Genomic DNA, 17500 nt, shown 5'->3' with positions numbered 1-17500 from the left:
AAATAATACTTTTAGGAAATTATATTATTAAGAAGAAATTCCGAATGTGCGAATATAAAACCAACTTTACCTCTATGTGTAAGTTCACATACCCTGCCGTACAGGTGTAGTTCGCTGTCAGAATGCAGTCGTTTTGCTTGTTGATTAAATACCCAGGCCTTGTACAGTTCCGTCTTCTTTCCTTGTCTTTGTTTAGGCGTCACTGTCACTGAGACGTCACTGTCACCGGACGGTAGCTTCGCTGCGTTTGTTTTGAGTTCGCTGCGTTTGTTTGGAGTTTAGATTCGCAATTTACATTTTCATCATAAAATACCTCCTCATTCACTAAATAATTATCTCTCCTACTTGGGGTGAACAATCCCCTAACACACTCATACAAACAAATCTACTTTTAAACGTTCGGTCTCTCGAGCATCCGCTTGGTATTTGTAGCTTTAGCCTACTAGCACCGCTGGTCAGCTAAAGCTACCAACCTCTTTCACTCACTTATTTTCTGGCTTTGCTCTTCACCTTGTACAATGTCGCTTGCGTGTCTGTCCTTGAGTGCAGGAGAGGCATCGATGGAGGCGCTGGAGCTGAAGCTGGAAGCGGTGGAGTCCCAGATTCGCTCGCTGGAGACGAAGCGAGAGGGCATCAGGGCTCTGCTCTTAACCCGTACTCGCTCGTCTGAGGTAAGTGTTCAATACAATGACAATCTCCCCGTTTCCTCAACTCCGTGTGCTTCTCTGTCCAGGCCCACCGCACCGAGGACGCGGTTCACCCAGGCGTCGTTCACGCCGACTCCCGGCTACCACGGCCCCTGGGTGCAGCCGCGTAAGGTGCTTACCAGGTCCCGGGGCAGAACGTCTCCTCCTCCGGTGTTCGAGATCCCCACGGAGAACCGCTTCGCCCCTCTCCGCGAGACGGGTCGCGATGTTGCCATCATTGGCGACTCAATCGTGCGCCACGTCCGCTCCACTTCCTCCAAAGGTAACAAAGTACGCACTTTCTGCTTCCCTGGTGCCCGAGTTAAGAATATTTCTGCACAGATACCTACTATCCTGAGCGCTGCCGAGAGCCACGGTGCCGTCGTCCTCCACGTGGGGACGAACGACACCGGGCTCCGGCAGACGGAGATCCTGAAGAAGGACTTCAGGAGCCTGATCGAGACGGTTCGACGCACCTCGCCCGCCACGCAGATCATCGTTTCCGGACCGCTTCCTACCTACCGCCGAGGAAATGAAAGGTTCAGTAGACTTTTTGCTCTGAATGAATGAAATTGCTCTTTGCCAATAACTGGAATCTTTTCTGGGAGCGTCCTAGGCTTTTCCGCGCTGACGGGCTTCACCCCAGTCGAGCTGGAGCTGAACTCTTGTCGGACAACATCTTCAGAATACTTCGCTCTATCTGACTAGGAAGTAAAAATTCACAAAATTCACAATTTAGCCACACAGACTCCTTTACGTCCCACATAAATAACAGTAATGCATACCTAGCTAACCCCATAGAGACTGTGTCTGTTCCTCGTATTATTAGATCAAGAAGCAAACGTACTGTGTGCTCCAGAAATAATCTATTAAGAATTAAACCAGAAAAAACACTAAAAAGTGAAAATACAAATTTCATGAAGCTTGGTCTCCTAAACATCAGGTCACTAGCACCTAAAGCACTTATCATAAACAAAATAATAACAGATAACAATCTTAATGCACTCTGTCTCACTGAAACCTGGCTGAAACAAAATGACTATATTAGTTTAAATGAGGCAACTCCTCCAGGATTCTTATACAAGCATGAGGCTCGTCAAACTGGTCGTGGTGGTGGAGTCGCGTCAATCTTTAGTGATATTCTTAACGTTAATCAGAGAAACGGACTTATGTTTAGCTCCTTTGAAGTACTAGCGCTTAATGTTGTCCTTCCAAACACTATGCAAAAACCTATGTTATCTCTCGCTCTAATCACCATATATAGACCCCCAGGACCCTATGTCAATTTTCTAAAAGAGTTTTCTGATTTTATCTCTGACTTACTAGTTAAAACTGATAAAATACTAATTGTAGGAGACTTTAACATCCACATAGATGACGCTAACGACACATTAGGGCTCGCGTTTATGGACTTGCTGGTCTCACTAGAAATAAAGCAAAATGTTATTGGTCCAACCCATCGCCTAAAGCATACACTAGATCTAATTCTGTCTTATGGAATTGAGGTCATTGATGTAGACATTATATCACAAAGTGATGATATTACAGACCACTACCTCTTACTATATAAGCTGTGTTTACCTGAAATTAGCAGATCCGCTCCGATATATCGCCCTAGTAGAACTATTGTTCCATCCACTAAAGATGAATTTATAAATAACTTACCTGATCTTTCTCTACTTCGAAATGCACCCGCAAACGCAAATGACCTTGATGTAGTAACCAGCAGTATGGATGCCATCTTTACTAGCACTTTAAATACTGTGGCACCCATCAAACTAAAAAAAGCTAGAGAGAATAAAACTACACCGTGGTATAATAGTCATACCCGCGCTCTCAAAACAGCAACCCGTGCCCTGGAACGTAAATGGAAAAAAACTAATTTAGAAGTCTTTAGAATTGCATACAAAGACAGTATGTCCAGCTATAGGAGGGCTTTAAAATCTGCCAGGGCTGAGCACCTCCGCAAACTGATAGAAAATAATCATAACAATCCTAGATTCTTATTTAACACCATTGCTAAATTAACAAATAATCGGTGTTCTTTGGAACAAAACGTTCCACCGCAAATTAGTAGTGATGACTTCATGAATTTTTTCAGTGATAAAATAGAAGGCTTTAGAAAGAAAATAGGAGATATTAAACTTTCTACACCGCCTTATACTTCAGATCCAGTAAACACGCCTCTGAATCTAAATAACCTACAGTGCTTTAAAATCATAGAACAGGAAGAGCTAGACAAAATTATAATAGCACTAAATCAGCTACGTGTATATTGGACCCAATTCCAACAAAGTTACTGAAAGAATTGCTACCTGTTATAGGAGAACCTCTTCTTAACATTATCAACTCTTCTTTATCTTTAGGCCATGTTCCAAATCCTTACAAGTTAGCTGTTATTAAACCTATTATTAAGAAACCACAACTGGAACCCAGCAACTTAGCTAATTATAGGCCTATTTTAAACCTTCCATTTATATCTAAAATACTAGAAAAATTTGTTTCTGCTCAATTATGCTCCTTTCTGCAGACCAACAATGTTTTTGAAGTGTTTCAGTCAGGTTTCAGAGCTCATCACAGTACAGAAACTGCATTAGTGAAAATAACCAACGATTTACTCATAGCTGCTGACCAAGGGTGCATCTCGCTATTAGTTCTACTCGATCTTAGTGAGGCATTTGACACCATTGACCATGGTATCCTTATTAATCGCTTAAAGTCCACAGGTGTCCAGGGACAGGCCCTACAATGGTTTAAGTCATACTTATCTGACCGTTACCAGTTTGTGAATATTAATGGACAGCCTTCACAAATCAGACCAATAAAATACGGGGTGCCTCAAGGATCAGTTTTAGGCCCTTTGCTGTTTACAATATACATGCTACCCCTGGGAGACATTATTAGAAGACATGGGATCAGCTTTCACTGCTATGCAGATGATACTCAATTATATATTTCAACTAAACCTGACGAGACGTCTAAACTATCCAAGCTAACTGAGTGTATTAAAGATGTTAAAGACTGGATGACCAACAATTATCTTCTTCTAAACTAGGACAAAACAGAATTATTACTTATTGGGCCTAAATCCTGTACACAGCAGATCTCACAACTCGACCTACAATTAGAGGGATACAAAGTTAGCGTTAGCTCTACTATAAAAGATCTGGGTGTCATATTAGACAGCAATTTAACTTTTAAAAATCATATATCCCATGTCACAAAAACTGCTTTGTTTCATCTGAGAAATATCGCTAAGTTACGAAGTATGCTATCCATCTCAGATGCAGAAAAGCTAGTCCATGCTTTTATGACTTCTAGGCTGGACTACTGTAATGCACTGTTTGCTGGCTGCCCAGCATCCTCTATTAACAAACTTCAATTAGTACAAAATGCAGCTGCCAGAGTTCTTACCAGGTCTAGAAAATTTGATCACATCACCCCAATTTTATCCTCCTTACACTGGCTGCCTGTTAAGTTTCGTATTGAATTTAAAATATTGCTTCTTACATATAAAGCTTTAAATAATCTAGCTCCTGTTTATCTAACCAATCTTCTGTCTCGCTACAATCCAACTCGCTCTTTAAGGTCTCAAAACACAGGGCTTCTGGTAGTACCTAGAATAGCAAAGTCGAGTAAAGGAGGTCGAGCCTTCTCATTTATAGCTCCTAAACTCTGGAATAGCCTTCCTGATAACGTCCGAGGCTCAGACACACTCTCCCAATTCAAAACTAGATTAAAGACCTATCTGTTCAGTAAAGCATACACTTAGTGCACCACTTAGGGGGCTTCCACACAGGTTATGCATCTTGTTGATATACACTGTGAACATCAGCTATGCTAATTATTTTCTTTATTCTCCATTTCCACCTGGGGATACTCTTCCCGAGGCCCTCAGACAATGCAGAGTCACTGATTCGATCCAAGACCAACGACGAGATGATCCCAAGGTTTTTTATATCCTGGACCTGGCCGAATCCTGAGCAGCTACTGTGATGGTCATGGAAAAGTGGAGAACATCCAGACGCTCCAGAGACAGGCGAGTCTTCGCTGAGGCCAGCTTCCAGCCTCCGCCACTGAGACTGCAGCTCTGCACAAGACGTTTGGCCAGCGGAGAAATTAAAATGGTCGTGCCCAACTGAGCCTGGTTTCTCTCAAGGTTTTTTTTCTTCACTTCCGCCTTTAGTGAAGTTTTTTTTCCCTCTCCGCTGTCGCCACTGGCTTGCATGGTTCGGGATCTGTAGAGCTGCGCATCGTTGGATTTGCTCTTCAGTATTTGGACTCTCAGTAGTGATTATTAAACCACACTGAACTGAGCTCAACTGAACTGAACTTAAACACTACAAACTGAACTACACTGTTCCTATTTACTGTGACCTTTTATGTGAAGCTGCTTTGACACAATCTACATTGTATAAGCGCTATACAAATAAAGGTGAATTGAATTGAATTGAATAGGCAGAATGACGGTTTTTAGCTCTACATAGTGTTGAATCTGGTCATCACAGAGCATTATTTCTTGCACATGATCACACAGAACAACATTGTTGACATTTGAAGACTTTTAGACCTTTAAGTTCTCTCTTTTAAAATCACTTGGAGCTTCAATGAGGTTGTATATTTGGGTCTGGATGCTTGGTCATTTCGTCTTATCCAATATTCATTGGGAGGGTGCTATCGCAAATGGACCTGTCAGATGAACGCTGCTCACTTTAATTTTGCCGAATCACTGTCCTTATCACTGGGTGACGAGCTGTTATAATATGTTGAAAGCATTATGTAAATAAATATATAATATGTAATCAATATATCTTATTTCTAAGACAACAACAAACTCTGTCCCGCATCGGATGTCATTCCCTCGCTGTAAATGCTAGCTCTCCTGGTTTCTTTCTGCCACCTCCCTGCGCGCGCATCCTGAATGTTTACAAACATGGTAATTGGTCTATTAGTGTAAACGGAACCCTAGTAATGTAAGAGAGAGGGAGAGAAATCAGAGGTCTATAATCAGAGTATCATTTTGGGAGTGAGGTGTTCAAAAAAGCCAGTGGGTTATGTCCTTATAGTTGTCCATCTATGTATAATTTGCCCACTGTAATGATTGCCAGTTTTCCTTCATTCATTTTCTGTTTTTCGGATTGGAAAAAGTTGTTTTCAACATTTGAGAATGACCTTTGGATATTATTCATTAAGACCGTAAACTGCTTTTAAGAGGTTTTAAATGAACATTAGCATAGTGTAGCATACTTTGTGATTATGCTTGGTCTTTCTTTGGTGCTGTTAAAACCACCACATCAAACCTGTTGTGCTGTTATGAAATTGTAGCAAATCATATTTTAAATCACAATTTTGATCAGATCAAATCGCAATTTGATTTTTTTCTTCAAATTGTGCAGCCCTACTGTCGTACCAAACTCATATCGAAATAGTTACTCCAGACATTAACGTGCATACTTGTAATCACCCCATATTACATAAACTCATATTTTTGCATCTCATAAAATTTCTAGAGGCTACCAAACAAAGAAGAGACAGGTTTGTTTTCTTCCATCCCTGTCTTTTACTTGATGGAATAACTGATGTTTGATGACAACAGACATTTCATTTAACTGGAATGTGCACTTGTATGTTTATGTCACTGTATGTGTATGTGACTGTATATGTACCCCCTACCAGCCAAGTGGCTGCTTATTATATTAGTTCAAATGCTTTATTTATATACTATGTTTATTTATACACTTTATCAACCTTTACTATGTACAGCGCATAATCATTGGTTACATGAAAGTATAGGAAGAAACATTACCTCCCTTTCACCAAAGCTGACAATCACACCCTCCTTCTTGGCATTTTTTACCATGATGGTAACTGCAACTTGAGACTCTGTCTGGTACCAGTCATGTCTGAATGAAGCAGGTATTCATTAAATGTGATACAATTTTATTGTATTTTTGTACTATTAAACGTAATCATTTTATTTTAATGTCACTTATATCACCATACTTACTTGACATGGGTTGTAGTTTGCTGCTGCTGTCAGTTGTTTGTGCATTTCAGCAGAAACAGAGGAAAAATGGTCAAAAAAGCACAAATCATTCTTTAACAAAAAACTGTTTACTGATCTTATGCATCAAATGACTCAATTTAAAGAAACACAACAAACCCTTAATTGAAAAATATAAGATGCTAAAAACCAAGCAATAAAATTAAAGCACTAGCATCATTTATTCCTTTTCCAGTTAGATATAGATAAAGACAGTAAACAGACACTTACCAAATCTGAAGTTTTGTTTGGAATGTGTGCTAAAAATTCAGAAAACCAGTGTATTAGTTCAAGCTACACACATACACAATCATCAAATTCATACTGACTTAAAAACAAAAAATAAAACATAAAAAATTGCCGTTATACATACTCGCCATTTCATTTTCACAGTGCTGCATCCATGTTTGAAATTCTTCAACAGAACCTTTGTATGACAAATGCATATCAAAATGTAATTAATATGGAATTAAAATAAAACTAATTTTGCAATGACATCTTTTGATTCAGCAGCATCAACTAAAGACAGCAATAAATGAATGTTATACATTTAGGTGCCAGGAATATTTGCTTCTGATACAGTTAAACTGCAGTATTCTCATGCATGGTATCTTTTTAGTATAAACAGAAACATTAATATAAATATTTTGTATAAACAAATAAATAATGGATCTAATAACTAATTGAATGGCTTAAAATGACCTGCATTAGAGTTTAATTAACCTGATTGCAATCTTATAACTCAAATTATAATATATATAATTGATAAGAATCTAATTACTGAAAGTATAAAGCTGGCTTAAAGGGGCGGGGCTTAGACCAGAAGTGATCAATCAAATTTTGACAGCTGGTCTACACACCTAACTTTGATGATAATTTTATTATTACATTTTTTTCTGTATTACCAAATGTACATTTTAGCTATTTATTATTGGGAGTGTCTTTATTCTCTGCCTAAATCCAGAAATTGGTAGACTTTCAAAGAAAGGAACAACAATCACTGATGACCGGCATTTCTTCAATCCTTCAATGGTTCATTATTCTTTTTTTTCCCATGCCCATCAATCTTTCTCCCAGATTATTATTTTTTAATTGAAAATAAGCTTTTTCCTCTAGTTCAGCATTGCACATTAAAGAGCCAATATTATGGGGTTTTGAAAATGCTCTTCCATATAGTGTGTAACACAGCTCTAAGTGAAGTGAAATATCTAGCCAAGGCTTAAATTTGTAAGTGTACAGTGTTTAAAACTGTTGATTCATCTATAAAAGAGTCGACTCATAGTGCTTCAAACGAGTCGTCTTGATAACGAGTCATTAGGTGTTTCGTGATGACGCGGCTACGAAACACAAGTAGTTGTGCGCGCAAACCCGGGAGATTTGAAACCTGTGGCCCCGCCCACTAACAGAAAAAGAGCCACACACACACACAAACACACACACAGACACAGACACCGGTCGAATGAAGTCACGCTGTGCAGATGGATATTATTGACAGTCCACCCAAAGATGAAACCTCAGCAATATAGCCCAGCCTTGAGCAGTTCGAGTGCTTCTGGAAACTACATGCTTACAAAGAAGACTTCATCAGCCGTTTGTTAAAGGAAGGATCAGTAAAGACTGTCAGAACATGGATCAATGTATAACAAATCAGTTTCTTCCTCCATTTCACAAGTGTAAGTACGTGCGATTAAAATTATTGCCTCGTTTACTCTAGCTTGCAAATTATGTATTTAGTTGTGTTTTGTTACTTGTAACCGCGTGTACTGTATCAGGTTCTCATATCGCCTGTAAAACCAAGTTGAAAACGCGACGCGTGCCGCTTTGTTTACGGATCGTCAACTGTTCCTACACACATGCAACGGTCAAGTTTCAAAGGCGTTCTAGCCGTGTATGTCGTGTTCTCTGGGGTTGAGGGTAATGTGTGTGCCGGGGGGGGGGAGGGGGGAGGGGGGGGTGGTATTCGCGGATATAACTGAGGACGCGGGTGGTGAGGGAGGTGTCGCTGACGCCGCCCTCTTTTCTGCCGCCCTAGATCGCCTCTAGGACGCGCCGGCCCTGTGTGTGTGTGTGCATGCGAAAAGAGTAGGTAGACTGTGATGGGCTAGGAGATCTCCTCGCCAGTTCTTGGACTTGTTGCTTAATAAAATAGTTAGTCGTCGGTATTTTCTAGTCCATCGTCTGTATTTACATTCACCCACTGGCAGCCAAAATCCACTATGAAGCGTGTATGCACTGTGACTACTTTTATATTGTTGATTAGCTGCTGGCCATTTCACTCTGTCTCGCGCTGAAGCCTGTCAGTGTTGTCGACCAATCGCAGCAGGCTGTCATCGGTCCAATCAGCGCAGATTAGCTTCGCGCTGAGGAGGGGTTTGGGAACAAATTAATCGCTGAATGATTCATATGGGAGTCGCTGGGATAATTAGGTAAAAAAAATGCAGATTATAAGACCATGAAAGTGTTTTTTGACCTTGCATGCATATTAGATTGTTGTTGGAGACCCTTACAACCAAAATATGACCCTATTTCATGTATAATATGGGCTCTTTAATGCAATTGTTTTTTCTGGTCATTCTCCCCTCACTTTAGGTTTAATTTTTGACTGTGAATACACACTTCGCCCACTTTGGAGATTGCATGCTTAACTAGTGAGGACTGTTCAGAACATCTCTTGCCAGATAGACTTCCTTGTTAGTTTGAATGCTAATAAAGCCTTGCTTCCACTGAGTGGTACAGTACTCCACTGCCAAATGGCACCCTTTTGGTAGGCATGGTCTATGACAGAAAGTTGCAGTCGAGGTCATTTTTGCTTGAAGTTTACATATCATATGAAAAGCACTTCTTAAACTGCTTTATATACACAAATACTTATGTATAAATGTTAATTACTGCCCTTTCTATGAACATGATTTAGCTAAAACATATGAACACATACAGATCCTTAAAATCTCTAAAATGTTACAAATTACAAAAAGCTCTTTAAAATTTAGAAGATAGAGCTCTTTAAAGTAAGTGAAACCACTCATACTTTTAGATGGCCTCCTAATTAACAACATGGGCCAGATGTGAATTTTTTTTTTTAATTTGTGACTTCTGTCATTGTGGTTCACACAAATACACAATTATATACACACAATTTGATACTTTATCATACCCACATTATATAGCGTTATATATATCACACAGTACAACACATTTCCATCAAATAAATATGGTGTCACATTACCTTTACACTCTATACTTGGAAAAAAAAAATTAACTCACCGTCAAGCTCTCTTCCTGCTGTGAGGGCCTGATGAGCAGTAACAAAGTTATGAAGGTGATACTCCGCAATTCTTCAAAAACAATGACAAAAAGAACATTAGGCATGTCATTTATAGTTAAAATATTGTGAAATGACATGCAGTAAATGTCACTATACATGACAGATATCATTGCACTTGAATGTTACACATGATCAGATTCTTTGTTAAGCCCATCAGAAAACTACGATGTACAACCCAAAATCAGAAAAAGTTTTGACAGTATGGAAAACACTAATAAAAAAAGAAAGACGTATAATTTCAAAATTGACTTGTATAGCATTGAAATACAACAAACATTACTTAATGTGTTCCTAATGATTTAAAAAAAAAACAAATACATTTACCACTTTGTTATGTTGCCTTTCCTCATCTCAACACTTAAAATACCAGACCAAGAAGCGTCTAATACAAACCCGGACATACAGCAGGTCTGTTACTTCAGACCTGCTCCCGCTGGGTGGTTTTCCACACCCGATTGCTCCCGCTATTTATTCATTCTGTTTATCCGTTGTCTGCTAAGCAAATGTTTTCTTCTCGACTGACTGTTTTCGCTGAATTAAAAGAAAAGAGCCGAATGCTCTCTCTTTGCTTAAGTTTTCTTCACTTTGATTGTTAGTAAAAATTCATTAATGCCTTGGTAATGCAAGCATAATGTAAACAGAAGCAGTCAATACTTTAGAAGTGCTCAATTATTAAGATGTGTTGACATAATTATTATTTGCATAAGTTTCTGTAAAACAGAAAGGCTTTTTTTTCTATTTTAAGGATTTTATTTGAATATCCAATTTTCAAAATGGTCTACTTTTATTTAATGAATTAAAAGAAAAGAGCCGAATGCTCTCTCTTTGCTTAAGTTTTCTTCACTTTGATTGTTAGTAAAAATTCATTAATGCCTTGGTAATGCAAGCATAATGTAAACAGAAGCAGTCAATACTTTAGAAGTGCTCAATTATTAAGATGTGTTGACATAATTATTATTTGCATAAGTTTCTGTAAAACAGAAAGGCTTTTTTTTTCTATTTTAAGGATTTTATTTGAATATCCAATTTTCAAAATGGTCTACTTTTATTTAATTAAAGAGAGAACATGCAAATTTAAAGTCATATGTGTGAAGCCAAACCGTGATACATACCGAACCATAAGCAGATTAAACTGTTGCACCCCTAATGTTAAATAGCCTAGTAATAACACTACACTTACCTATAAATGTTTGACAAATGTATTTAGCAGCTAAAGCATGATGGCTGAATATAATTTAAAGAAGCAAATTATTTTACAAATGCATTGTTATCTAAATATATTTAATTTAGCCCTATAAATACAATTAAAATAAAGTACAGAAGTAATAGAAAATCAACTAGCTAATTAAGAAATGTAACGACAAATGGAAAAGAAGAGATGCTGACAATGTTTAATGCCAAAAAGAAACAGCATCGAGATAAAAATAAAAAAATAAAAATAGGCATGTATTTATTTTATCCAAGATTTTTTTGTTAAAATAAACAGGACATTCAGGCACGGGTATATTTTGTAATCAGTTTATAATGCACAAAACTCCCGCACCTGCATACATCTAAAGCATTTCCCAAATTAAAACCAGATTTGTAATTCTGTAATCTGTATTTCCACTAGCAGATTTGTGCTATGCCACCGATTTTGATGCCCCAAAAATGATTTTAAACCCAGAAGATGGAATTAGCTGACAAAATCTCCAACTTACACAGTTTTCTACAAAATTAAAGCTAACAGGTGCTAACGTTGTCTTAACTGATGCTCAACACACACAAATCTGTTATATTCTTCAAAAAAGGTACTTGAAACTTTAACCTGTCCAAAATAAAATGGCTTCTGAGTCAAAGGAAATCTGTTTCATATTAGCTGTATTAGCAACTTGCTGTATGTTTGTCAAAATGTGCTTTCACACAATTTAATCGATTATCTCCATTTTTCAAAAATGGACTATAAAGTTGGTTTAATGCTAATACAGAGTTGACGTATTAAAGTACAAACAGGACATATTATTATTGATTATAAATATCTCCACTTAAACAAATTCTTGTTTTGTTTTGTTATGAATTTCTTTTCTTTGTAAATTCTCTTTCCACAAATTTAAAATTACCACTACCAAACCATACTTTACTGTTTTTTTGAAAGACTTGTCATTATTTAAATACAATTTCATTATCTAAAAATTAGTAGAATGTGTCATTTTGTAATGATTTAAATTTAAAGAATATTTTCTCACTATTCAACAAGATCAAATCTTTTAAGTTAATTAACAAATGTTAATATTGATGTAAAATGTAAATTGTTGGCCTAAAAGATTAAAAGATAAAAAAAAAAAAAAAATCATTAATTGATGATTCACAATCAGGATTTATGAATAAACAATATAATACTAGGGTTTGATTATTTTTGAATATTCAGAGTTGATTAATGATTTTTACATGATTAATGCATTTTATTTTATTTTTACACTTTTGTACAGCCTTTGATTCTGTAGAATATCAATTCATCCTTGCTACTTTAAAGAAATTCGATTTTGGTCATTTTTTTTCTACAGCAATTAAAATCCTTTCTAAAAATGGCAACTTTTCTATGAATTTATCTAATGGTACCTCCCCTAGATATGATATTTCTATAGTAATTAGACAGGGGTGCTTAGTATCTCCATACCTCTTCTTGCTAGTAAGTCAGCTTCTTTTCGCTTATATTAACTCACAATGAGAGGTACATTTGTCGACAGAGATAAAAAATACAAAATTAGCAGATGACACTTCAGATATCAGAATCAGATATCTGTGATCGATCTGCTTAACTAATTTACAAGAGCATCTGGGGTATACTTAAATTTGCCTAAATATAAGCTTATGGTTCCAAGACATAAAGGAATGTCTTGGAACCAATTTTTTTAGTATTCCTTTAAAAATAATGATGACATCAAAATAATAGGTCAGTTAATTAATGATTAATTAATCATTTAATTTAAATGATTTTCTTTCGACCAATGGTGAATTTCTGGTACATTACAAGATTCCTGTAACATCAGGGAATTATGGCAAAGTTTTTGGGTCAAGCTTCAAGCTTTATCTTGAAGTCTGTATGCTATTTAAGCATCAGACAAGAACATCCATCAGATGTCTCTGTTATAAGGTAGTATATGTTTTTCTGTTAATTCACACAACAGTATGACCTTTATTTCAACAAGACATTGTGTTGTTGCCTCATGTCATTTCATAGTGGATTCGCCTGACAGACAATATTGCTTGGAAAAAATGTATGGTTAACTGCAAATTAATATTTAATTACAAACCAGGTAAAGCAAGTATCATTCAAAAATAAGCACAGGATATACCAAGCTAAAAATTACTTGATTAAATTTAAATCTGACCATTGACTTTAATTGCTCTTTGAGTGCCAGTTGCCCTGACACAGTGATACATTTGATTTGGCATTGTCCTGGGGTCCGTTTTTCGTACCTCACTTAAACGATCTGAGATGATTTGACAGATCCTGGATTTTTTAATCTTGATAACTGATCTCTGGCTAATTTGGTTCTTCAAACAAGCTCGCAAATCAGATTAAAATGTCTGCATGAACTGATCTGAGAAGGCTGCATGTGTTGTGAATGACAGATCTATCGATCCCCGAAATCATGATCAGCAATGCAACGATTGGCTGATGGCACAGTAGCATAATGACATCTGATTAATATTCAATTATCCATGTGAGCAAAATTACCTAAAATTCATATGAAACGGTTTGTTAAATATGATACACAATAACTTTTCAACTTTTTTGTGGGCTACAGGCTTTACACTTTCATGTGTCAAGAGCATAGATATATAGTATTATAGTAGCCGGTTTCCTAATTGGTGTAAAAAATAACTGGCTGTTTAAATTATTTTAGCATCACAAAAGCCTTTTTATGTTGGTAAAGGTGTCTGCAACTTTTGTGAAACATCAAATCACCGTCATATTAGTGGTCAAAACATGTTCATGACTGCATAAATGTAGTATTCCTTAAAAAAAAAGTGCATATTGTGCATGTCTTTTATCATACACAAATTGTACTAAAGCAATTGTAAGCGTTTGTATCTAAAAAGTTCATATCACTAAATTTTCTCTTTTAACCACCATGTGGCAGTCTTTGTACTTTTATTTCGTGTGCAGATTGCGTAAGTTTTATTAATACATATATTTTTTTAATTATATATATATATATATATATATATATATATATATATATATATATATATATATATATATATATATATATATATATGTATATATATATATATATATATATATATATATATATATATATATATATATATATATATATATATATATATATATACACACTGAAAAAAGTGTTGCATGCAAAACTGTTGCAAACAATTTATTTGTGTTGAATTTAAACAAACAAATTAAATTGAGCAATGTTCAACTTAATTTGTTTGTTTAAATTCAACACAAATAAATTGTTTACAACCACTTAACGTAAAAAAAATTTAGTAAATCCAAGGAATCATCTTTGAATTATTTTTTTCAGTGTATATACATATATACAAGTGTATATAACTACTACAGTAAGAACAGTATTATCTTCGCTTGAACTGACCCGTTCTAATCTTGTTTATATGAAATGAGCCTGCTCCCAAGCAGGTTTGAGCTGAACTATGTCTACAACTTTTGGATGAGTTTTGAAGAACGAAACGATTCTGGATCCTGTCAAATCGTCAATAACCAAATCCAGCTAACTGAGTAATCCAAGTACGAAGAACGGACCCCTGTTGTTAAGTAATTTTAGCAAGATGTCTGCGACTTTATTGTACAAAATATCAACTGTCACTTTGTATTGTTTTAGAAGTCTATATTGTTTGGTGTTTTGTTTTCATGTTTACATGATTATTCTTATTTTTTCATATGCAAAATACCTTTTTTCTATCTTTTAAAGAGGGAAATGGAGTATTATGTATGTATTAATGCTTCAGATCTCATTGGACGGCGCTTCACAGTGCATACTTCAAAAGCAACCAAAGAAATTTTGAAGGGAAAGAAGTGGAATTTTACGCAATGGCCAAGTCAATCACCTGACCTGAATCCGATTTCACTAACTGAAGACAAAACTGAAGGGAAAATGCCCCAAGAACAAGCAGCAACTGAAGACAGTTGCAGTAGTCGAGACCTGGCAGAGCATCATCAGGGATGAAACCCAGCATCTGGAGATGTCTATGCGTTCCAGATTTCAGGTTGTTATTGACTGCAAAGGATTTGCAGCCAAGTATTAAAAAGTGAATTTATGTTTATTATTCTGTCCCATTACTTTCGGTATCTTAACAATTGGGAGGCACATTTGCAAAGTGTTGTAATTGCTCCACCGTTCAGCTGATTTGGTTTACCTGACTACCAATTGAGGTAAATACCCTCAAATTAAAGCTGACAGTCTGCAGTTAGAGCACATCTTGTTTGATTAATTTCAAATCCATTGTGTTGGCATATGGAGTCAAAAATGTTAGAATTGTGACGATGTGCCAATATTTATGGACCTGACTGTCCAAGGCCAAATTATTACATATGGAGTAACATTTAAGAATATTTGAAGTAATATTTGAACTGATTTTCTAAACCAAAATTTGAGTCTATAGAGTAATACTCCAGATTTATACCCTGAAAAAATTATATATTATATTTTTAAGATCAACGTATTCTTTGAGATACAAGCATTTAAACATTCATTCATTCATTTTTCAGCTTAGTCTGTGACTTATCAGAGGTCGCCATATTGGAATGACTACTCTGGCATACGCTTTACACAGCGGATGCCCTTTCAGCCACAACCCATCACTTGGAAACACACACACCCAAAGTCATACACTTAGGTCAATATAGTTAATCCAATTCACCTATAGCACATCTCTTTGGACTGTGGGGAAAACTAGACCACCTGAAGGAAACCCATGTGATCACGGGGAGAACATGCAACCAGTTCCGGCTCAAACCAACAACCTTCTTGCTGTGAGGCGACAGAGACAGTTTATGAAACATGTACAAGGTTAATAAAAAAAAAAACAAAAAAAAAAAAACAGCCATGCCATTTCTAAGTGCAGAATGTATAAAGGTTCCCTGATCTAAGCATTCACAACAAAATAAGATATTAGACTGCAGCCTCACAAGATCTTAGACTGCAACCTCTAAAAAAATTATTTACAATATTATTAGCTTTAATCTGCCGCCTGGTCAAACAGATCTTGGCACATATGCGAGTGGCTGGGACGCACAAGAAAAGAAACCAAAAAGCCACTCTGGTGACATCCTTACTTTTTTTACAATTCCGATTTACAATCTCCTCACTGCTGCTTGTCTTGGCACTCGTTTTCATATGTGTTGTCATTCTGACCTGAAGTGACAAGCGCATGTGTGTGGATTCCTTGTCCATTTACAATGGACTTTGTGCTCGCGCTCCCCTGGAGTTTCTCATAACTAGGTGACCATCAACCATTTTCTCAGAGGATGATAAATGGGCAAATCATTGCCAGCCCTAATGCAAACCCTTCCCTCTTTCAGCACTCTACAGTCCCACCTAAACAAAGCTGGACTCACCCACTTTTCTGACTTTTTTCAAACTAGAGGTGTAAAAACAGGGGGGTTTCATGGCCCTTAACTGTTCTACTGACAAAAAAATATTGAACAACCTGTGGTTGAGTAAATTAACAGGATTTTTGACTGAGCTATCCATTTAAGGGAATAAACTGATGTGTTTTTTAAATGGGGAAAAAATAAACACTGTCAACTTACCCTATTCTTAGAAAGGAAAGTGCTAGTCCTGGCTGCAGCTCTTGGGCTTTCTTGGCATCATCAATTGCTTCTAAATCACAAACAAAAGACAAGTTATATGAGAAATATTTTTAAACCATAAAAAGAAAATGTACAGTAGAAGTCTGAATTATTAGCCCCCGTTTACTTTTTTCCCCAATTTCTGTTTAACAGAGAGATTTTTTTTTCCAACACATTTTTTTATCTTTGCCATGATGACAGTAAATAATATTTTACTAGATATTTTTCAAGATACTTCTATAAAGCCTAAAGTGACATTTAAAGGCTTAACTAGGTAAATTAGGTTAACTAGGCAGGTTAGGGTAATTGGGTTTGTTCTGCAGACTATCAAAAAATAAAAAAACAGCTTAAAGGGGTTAATAATTTTGTACCTAAAATGGTTTTTAAAAAATTAAAAGCTGCTTTTATTCTAGCCGAAATAAAACAAATAAGACTTTCTCCGGAAGAAAAAATATTATCAGACATACTGTGAAAATTTCTTTGCTCTGTTCAACAATTCGGGAAATACTTAAAAAAAAAAAAAAAAAGAAAAGAAAATCAAAAGGGGGCTAATAAATCTGACTTCAACTGTATACCTACACAGTTGATGATGGAGTTATTTACCTTCCTGAAACATTAGTCACCCT

The 17500-nt window shown here is 36.3% G+C and overlaps 1 protein-coding gene across 1 annotated transcript in view; it reads right to left on the bottom strand.

Moving 5' to 3' along the window:
- The window catches only part of sugt1 (SGT1 homolog, MIS12 kinetochore complex assembly cochaperone), a 24955-nt gene that overhangs the window by 2003 nt on the left and 5452 nt on the right, over positions 1–17500 (bottom strand). Inside the window, exons 4-9 of the mRNA XM_056459011.1 lie at positions 16836–16905; positions 9994–10064; positions 7103–7156; positions 6961–6989; positions 6694–6719; positions 6493–6589 (exon numbers count right to left, since the gene is read on the bottom strand). Of these exons, the coding sequence (XP_056314986.1) occupies positions 6493–6589; positions 6694–6719; positions 6961–6989; positions 7103–7156; positions 9994–10064; positions 16836–16905 (347 nt within the window). The remainder of the gene's footprint in view (positions 1–6492; positions 6590–6693; positions 6720–6960; positions 6990–7102; positions 7157–9993; positions 10065–16835; positions 16906–17500) is intronic.

The sequence above is a fragment of the Danio aesculapii genome, chromosome 1 (genome assembly GCF_903798145.1).
Source record: "Danio aesculapii chromosome 1, fDanAes4.1, whole genome shotgun sequence".
NCBI lineage: Eukaryota > Metazoa > Chordata > Actinopteri > Cypriniformes > Danionidae > Danio > Danio aesculapii.
The sequence above is the reverse complement of the archived record's forward strand: the minus strand, read 5'-3'. Positions and strand labels throughout refer to the sequence as shown.